Source organism: Gymnoscopelus braueri (genome assembly GCF_963280865.1).
Source record: "Gymnoscopelus braueri genome assembly, chromosome: 10".
NCBI classification, from domain to species: Eukaryota; Metazoa; Chordata; class Actinopteri; order Myctophiformes; family Myctophidae; genus Gymnoscopelus; species Gymnoscopelus braueri.
Window position 1 is genome coordinate 28,424,713 of NC_137611.1, and position 12,023 is coordinate 28,436,735.

The following is a 12,023-nucleotide window of genomic DNA, read 5'->3' on the forward strand; positions in this document are numbered from 1 at the left end:
AAGCTCATTGGTTGGCTGGATCTCAAACACGTAAGTTCTTGTATTTCCTTAGAACACCCATGACATTATTACTGCATCCTGAACACACACACACACACACACATCCGACTATACGGAAGAAAGACCACGGCCTGTCAGAACGGTATTATTTGTAACAAATCAAATCGCCTATTTATTTATTTATTCATTTGTTTAGTAATAGGGATGGGTGGTTAAAATGTCCTCTTACATTTGTTAGGAGCAGCACTTACTATTCTGTCTGCAAGTCCACAAAACAGACGCACCTACACCCTTCCCTCCGATCATTCCTACAGCCGCGTTCAGTTGCATTTCCTCGCTGTGTGTCTGTTGGACAGGCGGTCCGTGTCCAGTCACACACACACACACACACACACCCGGTCCACAGGCTCCACACCAGCGGATCTCAATGGCCGACAACACAACAGAACCACCCGAGCAAAGTGCCGAGAAAACGGACTCTATCGATGATGCGGACTTGGCGTTGAAGGGGATTAATATGCTGCTCAACAATGGATTCAAGGAGAGCGACGAGCTCTTCAGAACACACAGGTTGGTTGGTTTGTGTAGGTTTTCCACGAATTATTTGCACCTGTGTTGTTGTTGCCGGGGGAACCCAACCCACGTGTTTTCCCCCACAGACCCATTGATAAACCCATTCAGTATTTGTGTTCTTATTTCCACGTCATAATAACATGTTTCCTAAAATGAATCGCACACGTTTTAATGCACATCGAGTAGTAAGAGAAGACTAGACAATGCAGCAGTACAGTAGGACTCGGAGGCTTACTAAAGTGGGTCCAAGTCACAAAAATGTAGGCATGTCTTCACCAACACTCTGCTCAAACATTCCTTGTGTCGCATGGCTTTCTCATGCTAGTGATGCATACTGTCTGCCTTCTCTCCATGGCTTTGTTACCTCTATCTATCATCCCTGACTGTTCATAGATGAAATACACATTGGTCCATCTTCAATGTTCAATGAGAATCCTATTTCTGAATGATTGAAATAAGCAGAGTTGATTCTATTTGGCCTCTCTAGTCGTCTGGGCAAAACAACAGGCCAACATTCCTACCATGCCACTGAAATAGGCTCAGCTACTGTCTGTGTGAACCAGTTTGCTGGGTTAAAGCTCGTCACATAATGTTCCAATATTATTGGAACATTTAGGCTCTTTGTTGTATCTTGGGTGCAAATCATTGGTTATTATATTTTTTAAAGTAGGCTATATTTATCTTCATTTGTATTGCTTAAAGATGAGGTGTTAAATAAGAGTATCCTGCCCTACCTACAGTACATCTCTTTAGAACTATACCAGTACCAGACTTGAGACCCAGTTGTTAAGCTATTCCAAGAGTTTGTTCTTACTAGTCAAATTGATTTTCAAAATAATTGATTGCCCAATCAATCGTAACTGACTAATGTGTTGAATGCTATTCCTGTCAGGTTTCATAACTAATTTGACTTAACTTTAATGACATAGAAGGGCATGCTATGTGTGCCCTGTCTCCTGATGTTAGCTTAAATGTCACGTCTCCCACTAATTATATCGACCACAGGGATTCCTGCTGTGGTTGTTGAATCAGCAACAGAGATTAGGGAATTGGTTCTCTTTATTAAGCTGCTACATTAGCCCCCCTTGTAGTGTATGAAAATCAAATGGCTTGGTGTTATTTTGAGTCTATTAAAAGGCAGGCAGTCAGGCACTATGCCTCCGCAGCAATCACATTGTCAAAGAAGTGAATAACTTGCTTTCACAGTGTACCAATTCTCCCGAGGCTGCATGAAACATGTTACCCCCTGCTCTGCTTTAAAATATGTTTTTTTCATCTGTGTCAATAAACGGTTCATTGTTTTTCATATCCCCTCTACTAGGAACTATAGTCCTTTGATGAGTTTTGGAGCCAGTTTTGTCAGCTTTCTGGTGAGTAGAGACAAAACTTCCTATTACTTAATTCTGCTGACACAGTTTACCCTAAATATAATTTTTTTGTCATAAAAAATGGAAGTGAAATTGAAATTATTCCCTCGCCAGATTTATTTTGCTTTCTCTGCAGAAAATAACGTCTGCGGTTAACATGAGCCCAAGAGAGTTAATTTTGAAGCAACAGTATGTACTTGTGTACAGAACTATAAATGGCTGTAAATGGTGCAATTATTTAAACCTCAGATCCAGGAAGAACAATGCAGATTCCATCCTGGTTGTGGAACAAGCGAAGGGCATATGACAGGGTCCCCGGGAGACTCTGTGGGAGGTGCTGTGGGAGTATGGGGTGAGGAGAAGTGAGAGCTGTGTCCGTGCGCTCGGCAGTAAGTCTGCTTCGTTCTCGGTGAGGGTTGGCCTCCTCCAGGGCTGCGCATTGTCACTTATCCTGTTTGTGATATTCATGGACAGGATCTTGAGACACAGTCGTGGAGGAGAGGAGGAGAGCACTGCTTTTTGCGGACGATGTGGTCCTGATGGCATCGTCGGTCTGTGACCTCCAGCTTTTATTGGATCCTTTTGCCACTGAGTGTGAAACAGCTGGGATGAAGATCGGCATCTCCAAATCTGAGGCCATTGTTCTCAGCAGAAAACTGGTCGGTTGTTCACTGGCAGTGGGTTAGGGAATGAGGTCTTGTCCAAAGTGAAGGAGTTCAAGTATCTCAGGGTCTTGTTAACGAGAGAAGGTAGGACAGCAGAGCGCGAGATCAGCCGGAGAGTCGGAGCATCAGGAGCGGTATTGCATTATGCACTGTTGTGACGTAAAGAAGAAAGTTGAGCCAGAAGGCAAAGCTCTCTCCGGTAAATCTTCGTTCCTACTCTCACCTATGGTCATGACCGAAAGAATAAGATTGCAGATACAAACGGCCAAAATAGGTTGTTCCAGATGGGTGGCTGGCATCTCTTTTAGGGATAAGGTGAGAAGTTCAGTCACCCAGGAGAGACTCGGGAGTAGAACTGCTGCCCCTTCATGTGGAAAGGAGCCAGTTAAGGTGGTTCGGGCCTCTAGTAAGGATGCTTCCTGAGCGTCTCCCTCGGGAGGTTCTCGGGGCATGTCCAACTGGGAGGAGGCCCAGGTGCAGACCAAGGACCAGAATGGGGGATTATATCTCCACGCTGGCTTTGAAACGCCTCGGGATAACCCAGCATTAAGTGGTTAATGTTGCTCGGAAAAGGGAAGTCTTGAGCTCTCGCTGGAACTGTTGCCCCTGCGACCCGGCTCCAGATAAGAGGTTGAAAATGGATGGTCTCGCAAAAGTTGTGACGGGAAGCTGTTTTTGAAACTTTATAATGTCAATTTCTGCTGCATAGCAAGACCAGATAACGGTAGTGGGGGTGCCAGTCAGACATTCGCTTTAGACTGTTGGGTGGAAGCATTTGAAAGTTTTGTGAGCCAACAGCCTGTCTTGAGAGACTAGATTGAAAGTGGTTAAATGCATCACAGAGATCTGACTGTGCAAATGGCATTGATTTGTTGGAATGACTTTGCTGACCTAGTGGAATGTTACACATGGTAATAAATGCTGTGCCTTTTAATGTTCCCTTTCTTTTTTTATTTCTTTTTCGGACCACATTTTCAATGGGATGGCTAGTGGCCCTTTTTAGACTTTTAGCTTTGGATTGGGATCTTTTCACAAACTGAGATGTTGCACAGCTCATAAGCACTTGTTTCGCTCCACCTCACGATTACAAATTTAAGTTGGCGATTAATTCTCACTAAAATAATTGCGATTAACGATTTAATTGTGTGTTTGGCATCGGACATTGGAACATAATATGAATTTTAAAAATATTTCTTGGGCCTTTAGAGGACTCTATTATGCATTTTACTAGGAAGAAAGGTTTGATTTCTTACTTTTATGATAATTAAGCTTCAACACACAAAATATAGATATTGTGGTGGGAAGATGGGAGAAGGACTTACAAACTGAGTACGACAAGAAATGTTGGGATGACTGCATTAAATCTTCTCAAACTACCTTTATAAGCAATAGATTCAAAGAGATGCAGTATAGGATACTACATAGACAGCATAGGAAACCTCAAATCCTAAACAAAATTGATCCCGGTAGGTCCCCATTGTGTATCAAATGCAAAACCGAGGTTGGTACTTATATACACTGTTTCTGGGAGTGTTCCAATATTTCCAAATTCTGGTCTTGTGTAGTAAAATAATTGAGTTCAATTTTTCAGTCTAAGATCTGTAAAGATCCTGGGCAATTTTTATTAGGGCTGCCATCTAAATTTGGGGTTTTAGACCCTAGAAGAGCTAAGCTTCTTGATAAGCTCCTCTGTGTGGCCCGAAAATGCATTTTATTCAACTGGATTCACGAGAAACCTCCATCAGTGACTCAGTGGTATAGAGAAATATATAGAGTACTCCCAATGGAAAGACTCAGTGCTAAAATAAAAGGGAAGGAAAATAACTTCATGGATATATGGCGGCCACTGATAGATTACTTGCCCAAGGATCTATCTACTTTGATTTATAAGGGAAGTGATTCTTTGGATTGGAAAGCCCCGGTTGTACTCTTACAATTTACCTTTTGATGTGCTCTTGTGTGTTTCTTTTTATATGAATGTTTAACTGCGTGTGCGTCTATAGTCTTGTCACTGTAATATGCTGCTTGCCCTCCCTTTATTTGTTATTATTTTGTGTTTTGTTCTCTTTGTATTGTATGTCTTTTAATTTATTTTATTCCAGTTTGTTTATTTGAATGCATTTATGACACAACTTTCTGTGAAAAAAGAAAAAGTAAATAAAAAGTTATTACAAAGATATATATATATATATATATATATATATATATATATATATATATATTTATTTCTGTTTGCCTTTTAGGCTTTGTAATAAAAAGTTGCACAAGATTTGACAAATAAATTGACATATTTAAAGGTAGGGTAAGTGATTTTCTTTGGTTAAAATAAGTGTTAAATAGCTCTATATTGTGATAGTACTCATTGCTATAGAGTGTTTGTTCAGTAAAAGGAGTCTCCTTGTCTCTCCACCTCTTTATAAAACAGAAAATGCATTTTCGTTTCGGTTTCAGTTTCATTTCCAATTTTATCCAATCAGGATAGAGAACTCAATCAGGATATAGATTAAACAAGTGAAATTGGAAGTGATGACACTAAGAAATGAGCAGACAAAATTGGAACTGGAACACTATAAAAATGAAGCTTAAAAATGGGTACTTTCTCCTGATTGGCTGAGATTTTGACACCTACCTGAAAATGTATTTTCTGTTTATTAAAGAGCTGGAGAGACGGGGAGACTCCTGTTACTGAACAAACACTCTGTAGCAATGATTACTATCAGAATATAGTGCTTTAACCTTTTAACAAAATACTTTTTGTTTTAACCCAAAAATATCACTTACCCTACCTTTTAATAATTTTATACATTTAAAAATTTCAGAAATACCTGATCTACAAGCTTACAACGCGTCATAAAAATGTGTGAACATTTTTCAGCATGGAAACGATTATGACGATTATGCAAAAATAATTATCTCAAATAATTGCGACTAGACGATTATGTAATAATTGTGACAGGCCTAACTCTGTGAAAGTTGTATATCACAGTACTATTTCACTGACGTGCATGTCTTTTTGTAGAATGCCATGATGACATTTGAGGAGGAGAAAATGGTGGTGGCCTACGAGGACCTCAAAGCTACCGAGAAACTGTGTGAGAGTGACACTAATGGAGTAATTGAAATGATCAGAAACAAGATCAAAAGAAGTGTAAGTGTCCAAAACCAACACAGGACACACTGCAAACATACTGACATTATCCATACACAACCACAACCGCAACTCTTGACTTAAAGGGGAATTTTGGACCACGGTTTTCTTAACCTTTTCTATGATGTTATGATATCTTAGGATGAATGGTACGGTAGAAAAATGTCATAACTCCATCCCGGGCCACAGCTTAAAACGTGCGCCAATAGGCCTTGCGTTAGATCGCGTATTTTAATAGTTTTTTTTTTAATGTTTTTTTTTTAGGTCTGACGTTCATAGAGACAGAACGCTATGCAAAAAAATAATAATAAATACGGAAGTCTCGCTAGACGAGATTTCAATCTCGAGATTTCAATCTTGTGTAGCGAGACTTCCGTTTTTTTTTCTTCGTTTTTTTCGGTTGCATAGTGTTCTGTCACTATGAACGTCAGGACTCACCGAAAAAAATATTAAAATACGCGATCTAGCGCAAGGCCTATTGCCGCACGTCTTTATGCTGTGGCAGTATAAAATAGAAAATAAAAAAACTCACTTTCCCTCTGAGTCTGCATGCTACCTGTCTAGTTACTCATGGGGTTTGTGAGTGTGTGGCTTTCTTTTGTGCTGCAGATGGATTCCCAGAGGTCAGGGTTGGCAGTAGTGGATCGCCTCCAGAGACAGATCATCATAGCAGACTGTCAGGTTTACCTTGCAGTACTGTCTTTCATCAAACAAGAGCTGTCGGGTAAGACATGATGAAGTTACAGCCGTTTAGCTTAACAACTTACAACCTGGCGGCCCTATTTTGGGCATGTTTAAAACATTTAAAAGCAGATTTATGTACAAGCTCAAGATGCATTGTGATATGATGCGTCGTGAGCTTTTAGACCGGCTGTTTTCGTTATCGTCATACAACGAAGTGGTTAAAGGAATATTTCACATTATCTCTATCTATTTATTATATGACTTGCATGCATACAAAAAACACCAGCTATACTTGTTACATATTATTACTTAATATTCAATATCGCAGCAGAAACGTACCTATGCAGCCTAACCTATTCAGCACTGCCATATTCTGTCAGTAATCCTTGGTTTCACTTTGACGTGATTCTGTGTAATCCACACCAGTGCTACATTAATTAACGTAGACAACCCTGCAGGGTTGAATGAATCACTCATCACACCCTGTGTGATGAAGTTGTTTGGCTTGTGCCCTCAAATTAGTGCAAATGAGCAAATAACGTATTATGTCACTTGAATACACAGTAATACTGCATCTGATCACACATTTTCCCTCAAGTTGATGATTTTGGAAACATTGGAAAATACTGTCATATTTGTGTGCCATTACATACCAGCTAGCATGACATTGCAACGGTTAATACCTGTCTATGACTTCATGTCTGAACCCCTGGCAGCATACATCAAAGGAGGCTGGCTCCTCCGTAAAGCTTGGAAGATGTACAACAAATGCTACAGTGATATCAGTCAGCTGCAGGACGGCAGCAGCAGGAGGTCCTCAGACCAACGTGGGTCCCAAGTGTCTTCCTCCTCCTCGGACCATTCCATCCACGACCAGGCCGCTCGGCAAGGCCTGATCCCCTCCCAGCGGTGCGACGGCATCAGCCACGAGGCTCTGGAGAGGCTGAAGGGTTCGGTGAGCTTCGGCTATGGCCTCTTTCACCTCTGCATCTCCATGGTGCCACCGCACCTGCTGAAGATCGTCAACCTGCTGGGCTTCCCCGGCAACCTTCTCCAGGGCCTGTCTGCGCTCACATATGCCAGCGAAAGTAAGGACATGAAGGCCCCCTTAGCTACGTGAGTAGGTGTCCCAGACATCCCTGTAAAGCGCAAACGGGGGTCATAATATGACATCAGAGCATGTTCATTGACCATAACCTTTTTCTCTTACTTCCTACTTGGTGGTGTGGAACTCACTCGACACTGTCAGTTTCCCACGACTGAGTACAAAGCAAGATTATAATAGTTTAATTACTAGTTTTAATTTAGTTTTGATTTCAATTTCAGTTCTGTATACTGTTACATTGTATAAATATTGACTACTCTGGCCAATTGTAGAGCCCGACCGATGCTGTTCCAGATTTTGGAGAGTCCTAGACCACCCATTACCGATGTTTAGAAAAATATTTTGTCATTTAAAGTGGTTAAAAAATAGAAAATTCTAAAATAGCCGATCTACAACCTCACAACGCTTCTGCTATATGTTCACCTATAATGGTGAAAGTGGTCATTAAATGACTGCCAAGTCCCTAACTGTACCGCCCCAATAATAGATTGGAGCTGGCTAATGGCTAAATAATTTCCCCTAGCCTAATGAAGCAATTAATAATTTATTTTTTATTAGACTAGACATCCAAGGCAAGGCAAGCACATGCTTGGCTGTGTTTGTATTAGAAATGGGGTCAATTCCACTAAGCTTAATCAATAATAATTGCTCACCACTTCAGTATAGACTACTATATTATATACTTGTACATTATACTGTAATACTGTCTCAGCCAGGCAAATTCTACAATTGTCATTCATTATGGTTTCTCTGCATGTCATGCAGGTTGGCCCTCTTGTGGTACCATACAGTAGTGCAGCCCTTCTTTGCTCTGGATGGCACAGACACACAGGCTGGGCTGTCGGAAGCCAAAGCCATTCTTCAACGCAGAGAGGCCGTCTACCCGAACTCCTCCCTCTTCATGTTTTTTAAAGGCAGGGTGCAGCGCCTCGAGGTAGATAACAGTTAAAAGTAAACCCGACTGTTTCTTGCCATGTGGCTAAAAGCTCATTCATACTGTACTTAGCTGAAAATACGGTACAGCCTGTCACATACTGTCACTCACTCCATAAACATCTCCTTTTCCAGTTTCAGATCACCGGTGCCTTGACGTCCTTCAATGACGCCTTATCCCTGGCCTCTGAGCAGAGGGAAATTCAACATGTGTGTTTATATGAAATAGGTATTGTTTTCACTCACATCTTAAAGGTCTTTTTGGGGGTTCTCCGACATCAATGCTAACCCAAAAGCCCAGACTTTGAGGTATTTGTGGTGAGGGCATTTCTGAATAATGAGAACTCAAACAGGCCTCTGAATTGCCTGCGGACTGTTACGTGATTTTTGTAACAGTCCCAGCCAATCCCACCCACCAGGGAGAGAAGCAGAGAATTATATCCGCCATTGTTAGCCAGTTTCACGAATAAATTGTCTTTTTTTTATGTATCTGTGTATATGAAATTATAGATTACAAATTATAGAACCATAATAAGCATGGTTGTAACCAGTATCACTGTGAAGCAGTTTGTTCATCTATACTGGGGAATCTAAATGAGATGTTGGCATAGAGCCGGTCTAGAGCGATACTAGGGTCCATGTGGTTAACCCACTGTGACGACACCTGACCCTTGGATGTTTTCAGGCTGGTGCAGCATGATTGAACTGAGCTACAGAGAGGCCTACAGAGCATTTGACCGACTGAAGGCAGAGTCCCGCTGGTCACAGTGCTACTACGCCTATTTAACTGGAGGTACAGTGCCAACCGTGCATATATGGAGTAGGCATTAAGCATTGTTCTTCTTGTGTGTGGAGGTTCCTTGTTCACTGTGTTGTGGTCCTGTGCAGTGTGCCAAGGAGCCACTGGTGACCTGGAGGGAGCCACAGCAGTCTTCAAGGATGTCCCGAGACTTTTTAAGCGCAAGAATAATCAGATAGAGGTGTTCGCCTTGAAGAGAGTATGTCACCACTCACCACTTAATTATTTTAAGTATACAAATACGTAATAAGAATGAATCAACTTTATGTGAAGCATCAACTGTTTGTGTGTATGTGTGTGTCAGGCTGAGAAAATAAGAAAGCAGAGTCCATCTATAGACCTGTGTATCCTGGCTGTGATTGAGATTCTGTACCTGTGGAAAGCGCTTCCAAATAGCTCCGCCTCCAAACTGCAGACTATGACACAAGGTACTGTACTGCAATGGTTCTCAACGTGGAGTTCAGGGAACTTGGGGGGAGGTACCAGGGGGTCCCCAGATAAATGATTGATAGTTGGTAACCAAATGGACCTTTTTAATGTCTGTAACTCCAAGAATGTACAAATGTGTAAACTCTTAGACTAACATTAACAATCTACACAGATTTTACTGTGTAGATTGGGATCCCAGAGATACAAAATCACATCAAATGAGGGCCTGTAGCCTAATGCATATCAAACTGGGGGTCCTTGAAATTAAAAAGGTTGAGAATCACTGCTCTACTGCACTGTCGGACATAAATGCAAAGATAAGTGATGCAGTAACACAACATTGTTGGATAAATCATATTGTCATTGTACCAGTTCTGCAGGGAATTACGGATGCCTCGTGTGATGGCCTGAAGAATCTGCTCCTTGGCTCCATACACAAATGTCTTCACAACAAGAAAGAGGCCATTCAGGTACACTCGGGTTTAAAAAACAAGTACAAATAACAGTGTGCACCTCAATCAATATTTAACCCCCCCCCCCTTTTTTTTTAAACCATGCCATCATTCATTCTTGCAGCATTTTCAGTTGGCTGCTAGAGATGAGGTGGGCCGTCTAAGCAACTCCTATGTACAGCCATATTCCTGTTATGAACTGGGCTGTGTATTACTGGACAGCCCAGAGGTACGTAAGTGTGTGTGTGTGCGTGTGTGTCTGTTTCTTTCATCTGAACATACAGTAGTATATATGTGAAAGTGCTCTGTCTCTTAATTTCTTCTTTCTTTTTTCTTTCAGTCTGCAGAGAGGAGTACTGCACTATTGATCCAGGCAAAGGTACTGTAGCTCAGTGTGCCATGCCATGTTGTATGCATAGCATTTTAGCAATCTGTACTCATTTTATTTTGCAGTTGATATAAATTCTGCTTCAGGACTATTTACCATGTAAGAGGTGATGATTTGCTTTTATTCATTATTATAATTATATTATAATACATTTTTGTGAATGTATGGATTTTGCAGGAGAGCTACGCCGGCTATGACTTTGAGAACAGGCTCCATGTCCGTATCCATTCTGCACTGGCCTCCATGAAGGCTGCAGCCCCACCTTGATTCAATCTTTCCTGGCACCTTCGAAAGAGCAGGAAGCAAATGTTTTTGATAAGCCACCACAACAGCCATCTGAAGTTTGACCAAGTTTTATTAATTTCAGCACACTTATTTTTTACATGTTGAGCCAAACTTTTTTTTTTACAGAGAATTGTTACAAGTTTATATTTTACATTAGTCTGGGCCTGATGGCCATTGTACTGTACAGTAAAATTGGGTTATTGTAACTGTTTACATGAGCAAATAAAAACTCTTCAATAGGAATTTGCTAATGATTTGAGTGTTGATATATTTTAGCCAGTTTTTAGATCAGGTATGGATTGAGTTAATATTGATTCAGCTATGTTTGATAGATAGTTGTAGCCTACATGCCCAGAGTATGGTCATCAAGAAGTTCATATCAAGCAATTGAAACTTGCGTATGGGTCCATATTCTCATTGGTTCACTGTTACTTTGCTTCTGACAATCTATCCATCTTGGTGTTGGTAAAGGAATTTCAAAATGTTACAGTAAATGTAAACTTATTTCTTTTTGCTAATGCTTACAGGCACAATCCACTGTCAAACCTGCGTATTGTCCATTGTATGTTTTTGAGGGTGACACATGTTTTTAAAGTAGAAATATATTGTAAATGTAAATAAAGCAATTATTAAATTACTGTACTAGTCACTTTTCAGTAGCTATGGGTTTGTATTTATTTACTTACTGAGTACCATATGTTTACAGTGCATAACGTTTAACCTTATCATACATGAGCAGGGTATTATAGAGCACTAGAGCAGGGTATAATATATATTAATATATTGATGTCAGGGGCCCCCTAATTGATCTGTATATAGACCTGATTTGAAAAGAGTTTGTTACTGGGACCCCCATGAAAATATTTGTTAGATTTGATGGAGGGCAAACATAAAATATGGTCAAGAATCTTTTCTAGGAGTAGTACACAGATTTTGTTTGTAGTCTTTTGTAACCAGACAACTATTCCATAATCTCTGAATGTATGACGGAAGCATTTGAAAATTGTGGGACTACCTGTATAGTGGGTGTCTGTAAGATCTAGAATAGATCAAGATCCTTTCCAACATTCTTAACCACTTAAACCCCAGCATCTGTATTGTGGGGAAAGCTTTCGCAGAAAATGGCAGATCGACAAGCTCTGCGACGCGTTGTGAGCTTGTCGATCGGCCCTGTATTGGGCCCTGAGGGACTCCA

The 12,023-nt window shown here is 40.7% G+C and overlaps 1 protein-coding gene across 2 annotated transcripts; it reads left to right on the forward strand.

Moving 5' to 3' along the window:
- Positions 1–83: 83 nt before the first annotated feature.
- On the forward strand, positions 84–11,466 carry LOC308093072 (tetratricopeptide repeat protein 39C-like). 2 transcript variants are annotated; one of them, XM_080439277.1, is made up of 14 exons: positions 84–570; positions 1,895–1,943; positions 5,625–5,753; positions 6,363–6,477; positions 7,154–7,553; positions 8,308–8,476; positions 8,611–8,704; positions 9,161–9,268; positions 9,364–9,473; positions 9,579–9,702; positions 10,076–10,173; positions 10,280–10,384; positions 10,496–10,534; positions 10,721–11,466. In XM_080439277.1, exons 1-14 carry the CDS (start codon positions 428–430, stop codon positions 10,808–10,810), a joined length of 1,773 nt encoding a protein of 590 aa, XP_080295403.1. In that variant the 5' UTR covers positions 84–427; the 3' UTR covers positions 10,811–11,466. The 2 variants fall into 2 exon arrangements, with proteins under 2 accessions (XP_080295403.1, XP_080295404.1); XM_080439278.1 differs by lacking the exons at positions 84–570; positions 1,895–1,943 and adding an exon at positions 3,369–3,516.
- The last annotated feature ends 557 nt before the right edge of the window (positions 11,467–12,023 follow it).

Excerpts from the sequence above, each read along its gene's own strand:
- LOC308093072 (XM_080439277.1), top strand. The coding sequence starts at position 428 with ATGGCCGACAACACAACAGAACCACCCGAGCAAAGTGCCGAGAAAACG. Across the intron at positions 9,269-9,363 it reads CTACGCCTATTTAACTGGAG|TGTGCCAAGGAGCCACTGGT; the intron begins GTACAGTGCCAA and ends GGTCCTGTGCAG. Across the intron at positions 10,535-10,720 it reads CACTATTGATCCAGGCAAAG|GAGAGCTACGCCGGCTATGA; the intron begins GTACTGTAGCTC and ends TGGATTTTGCAG.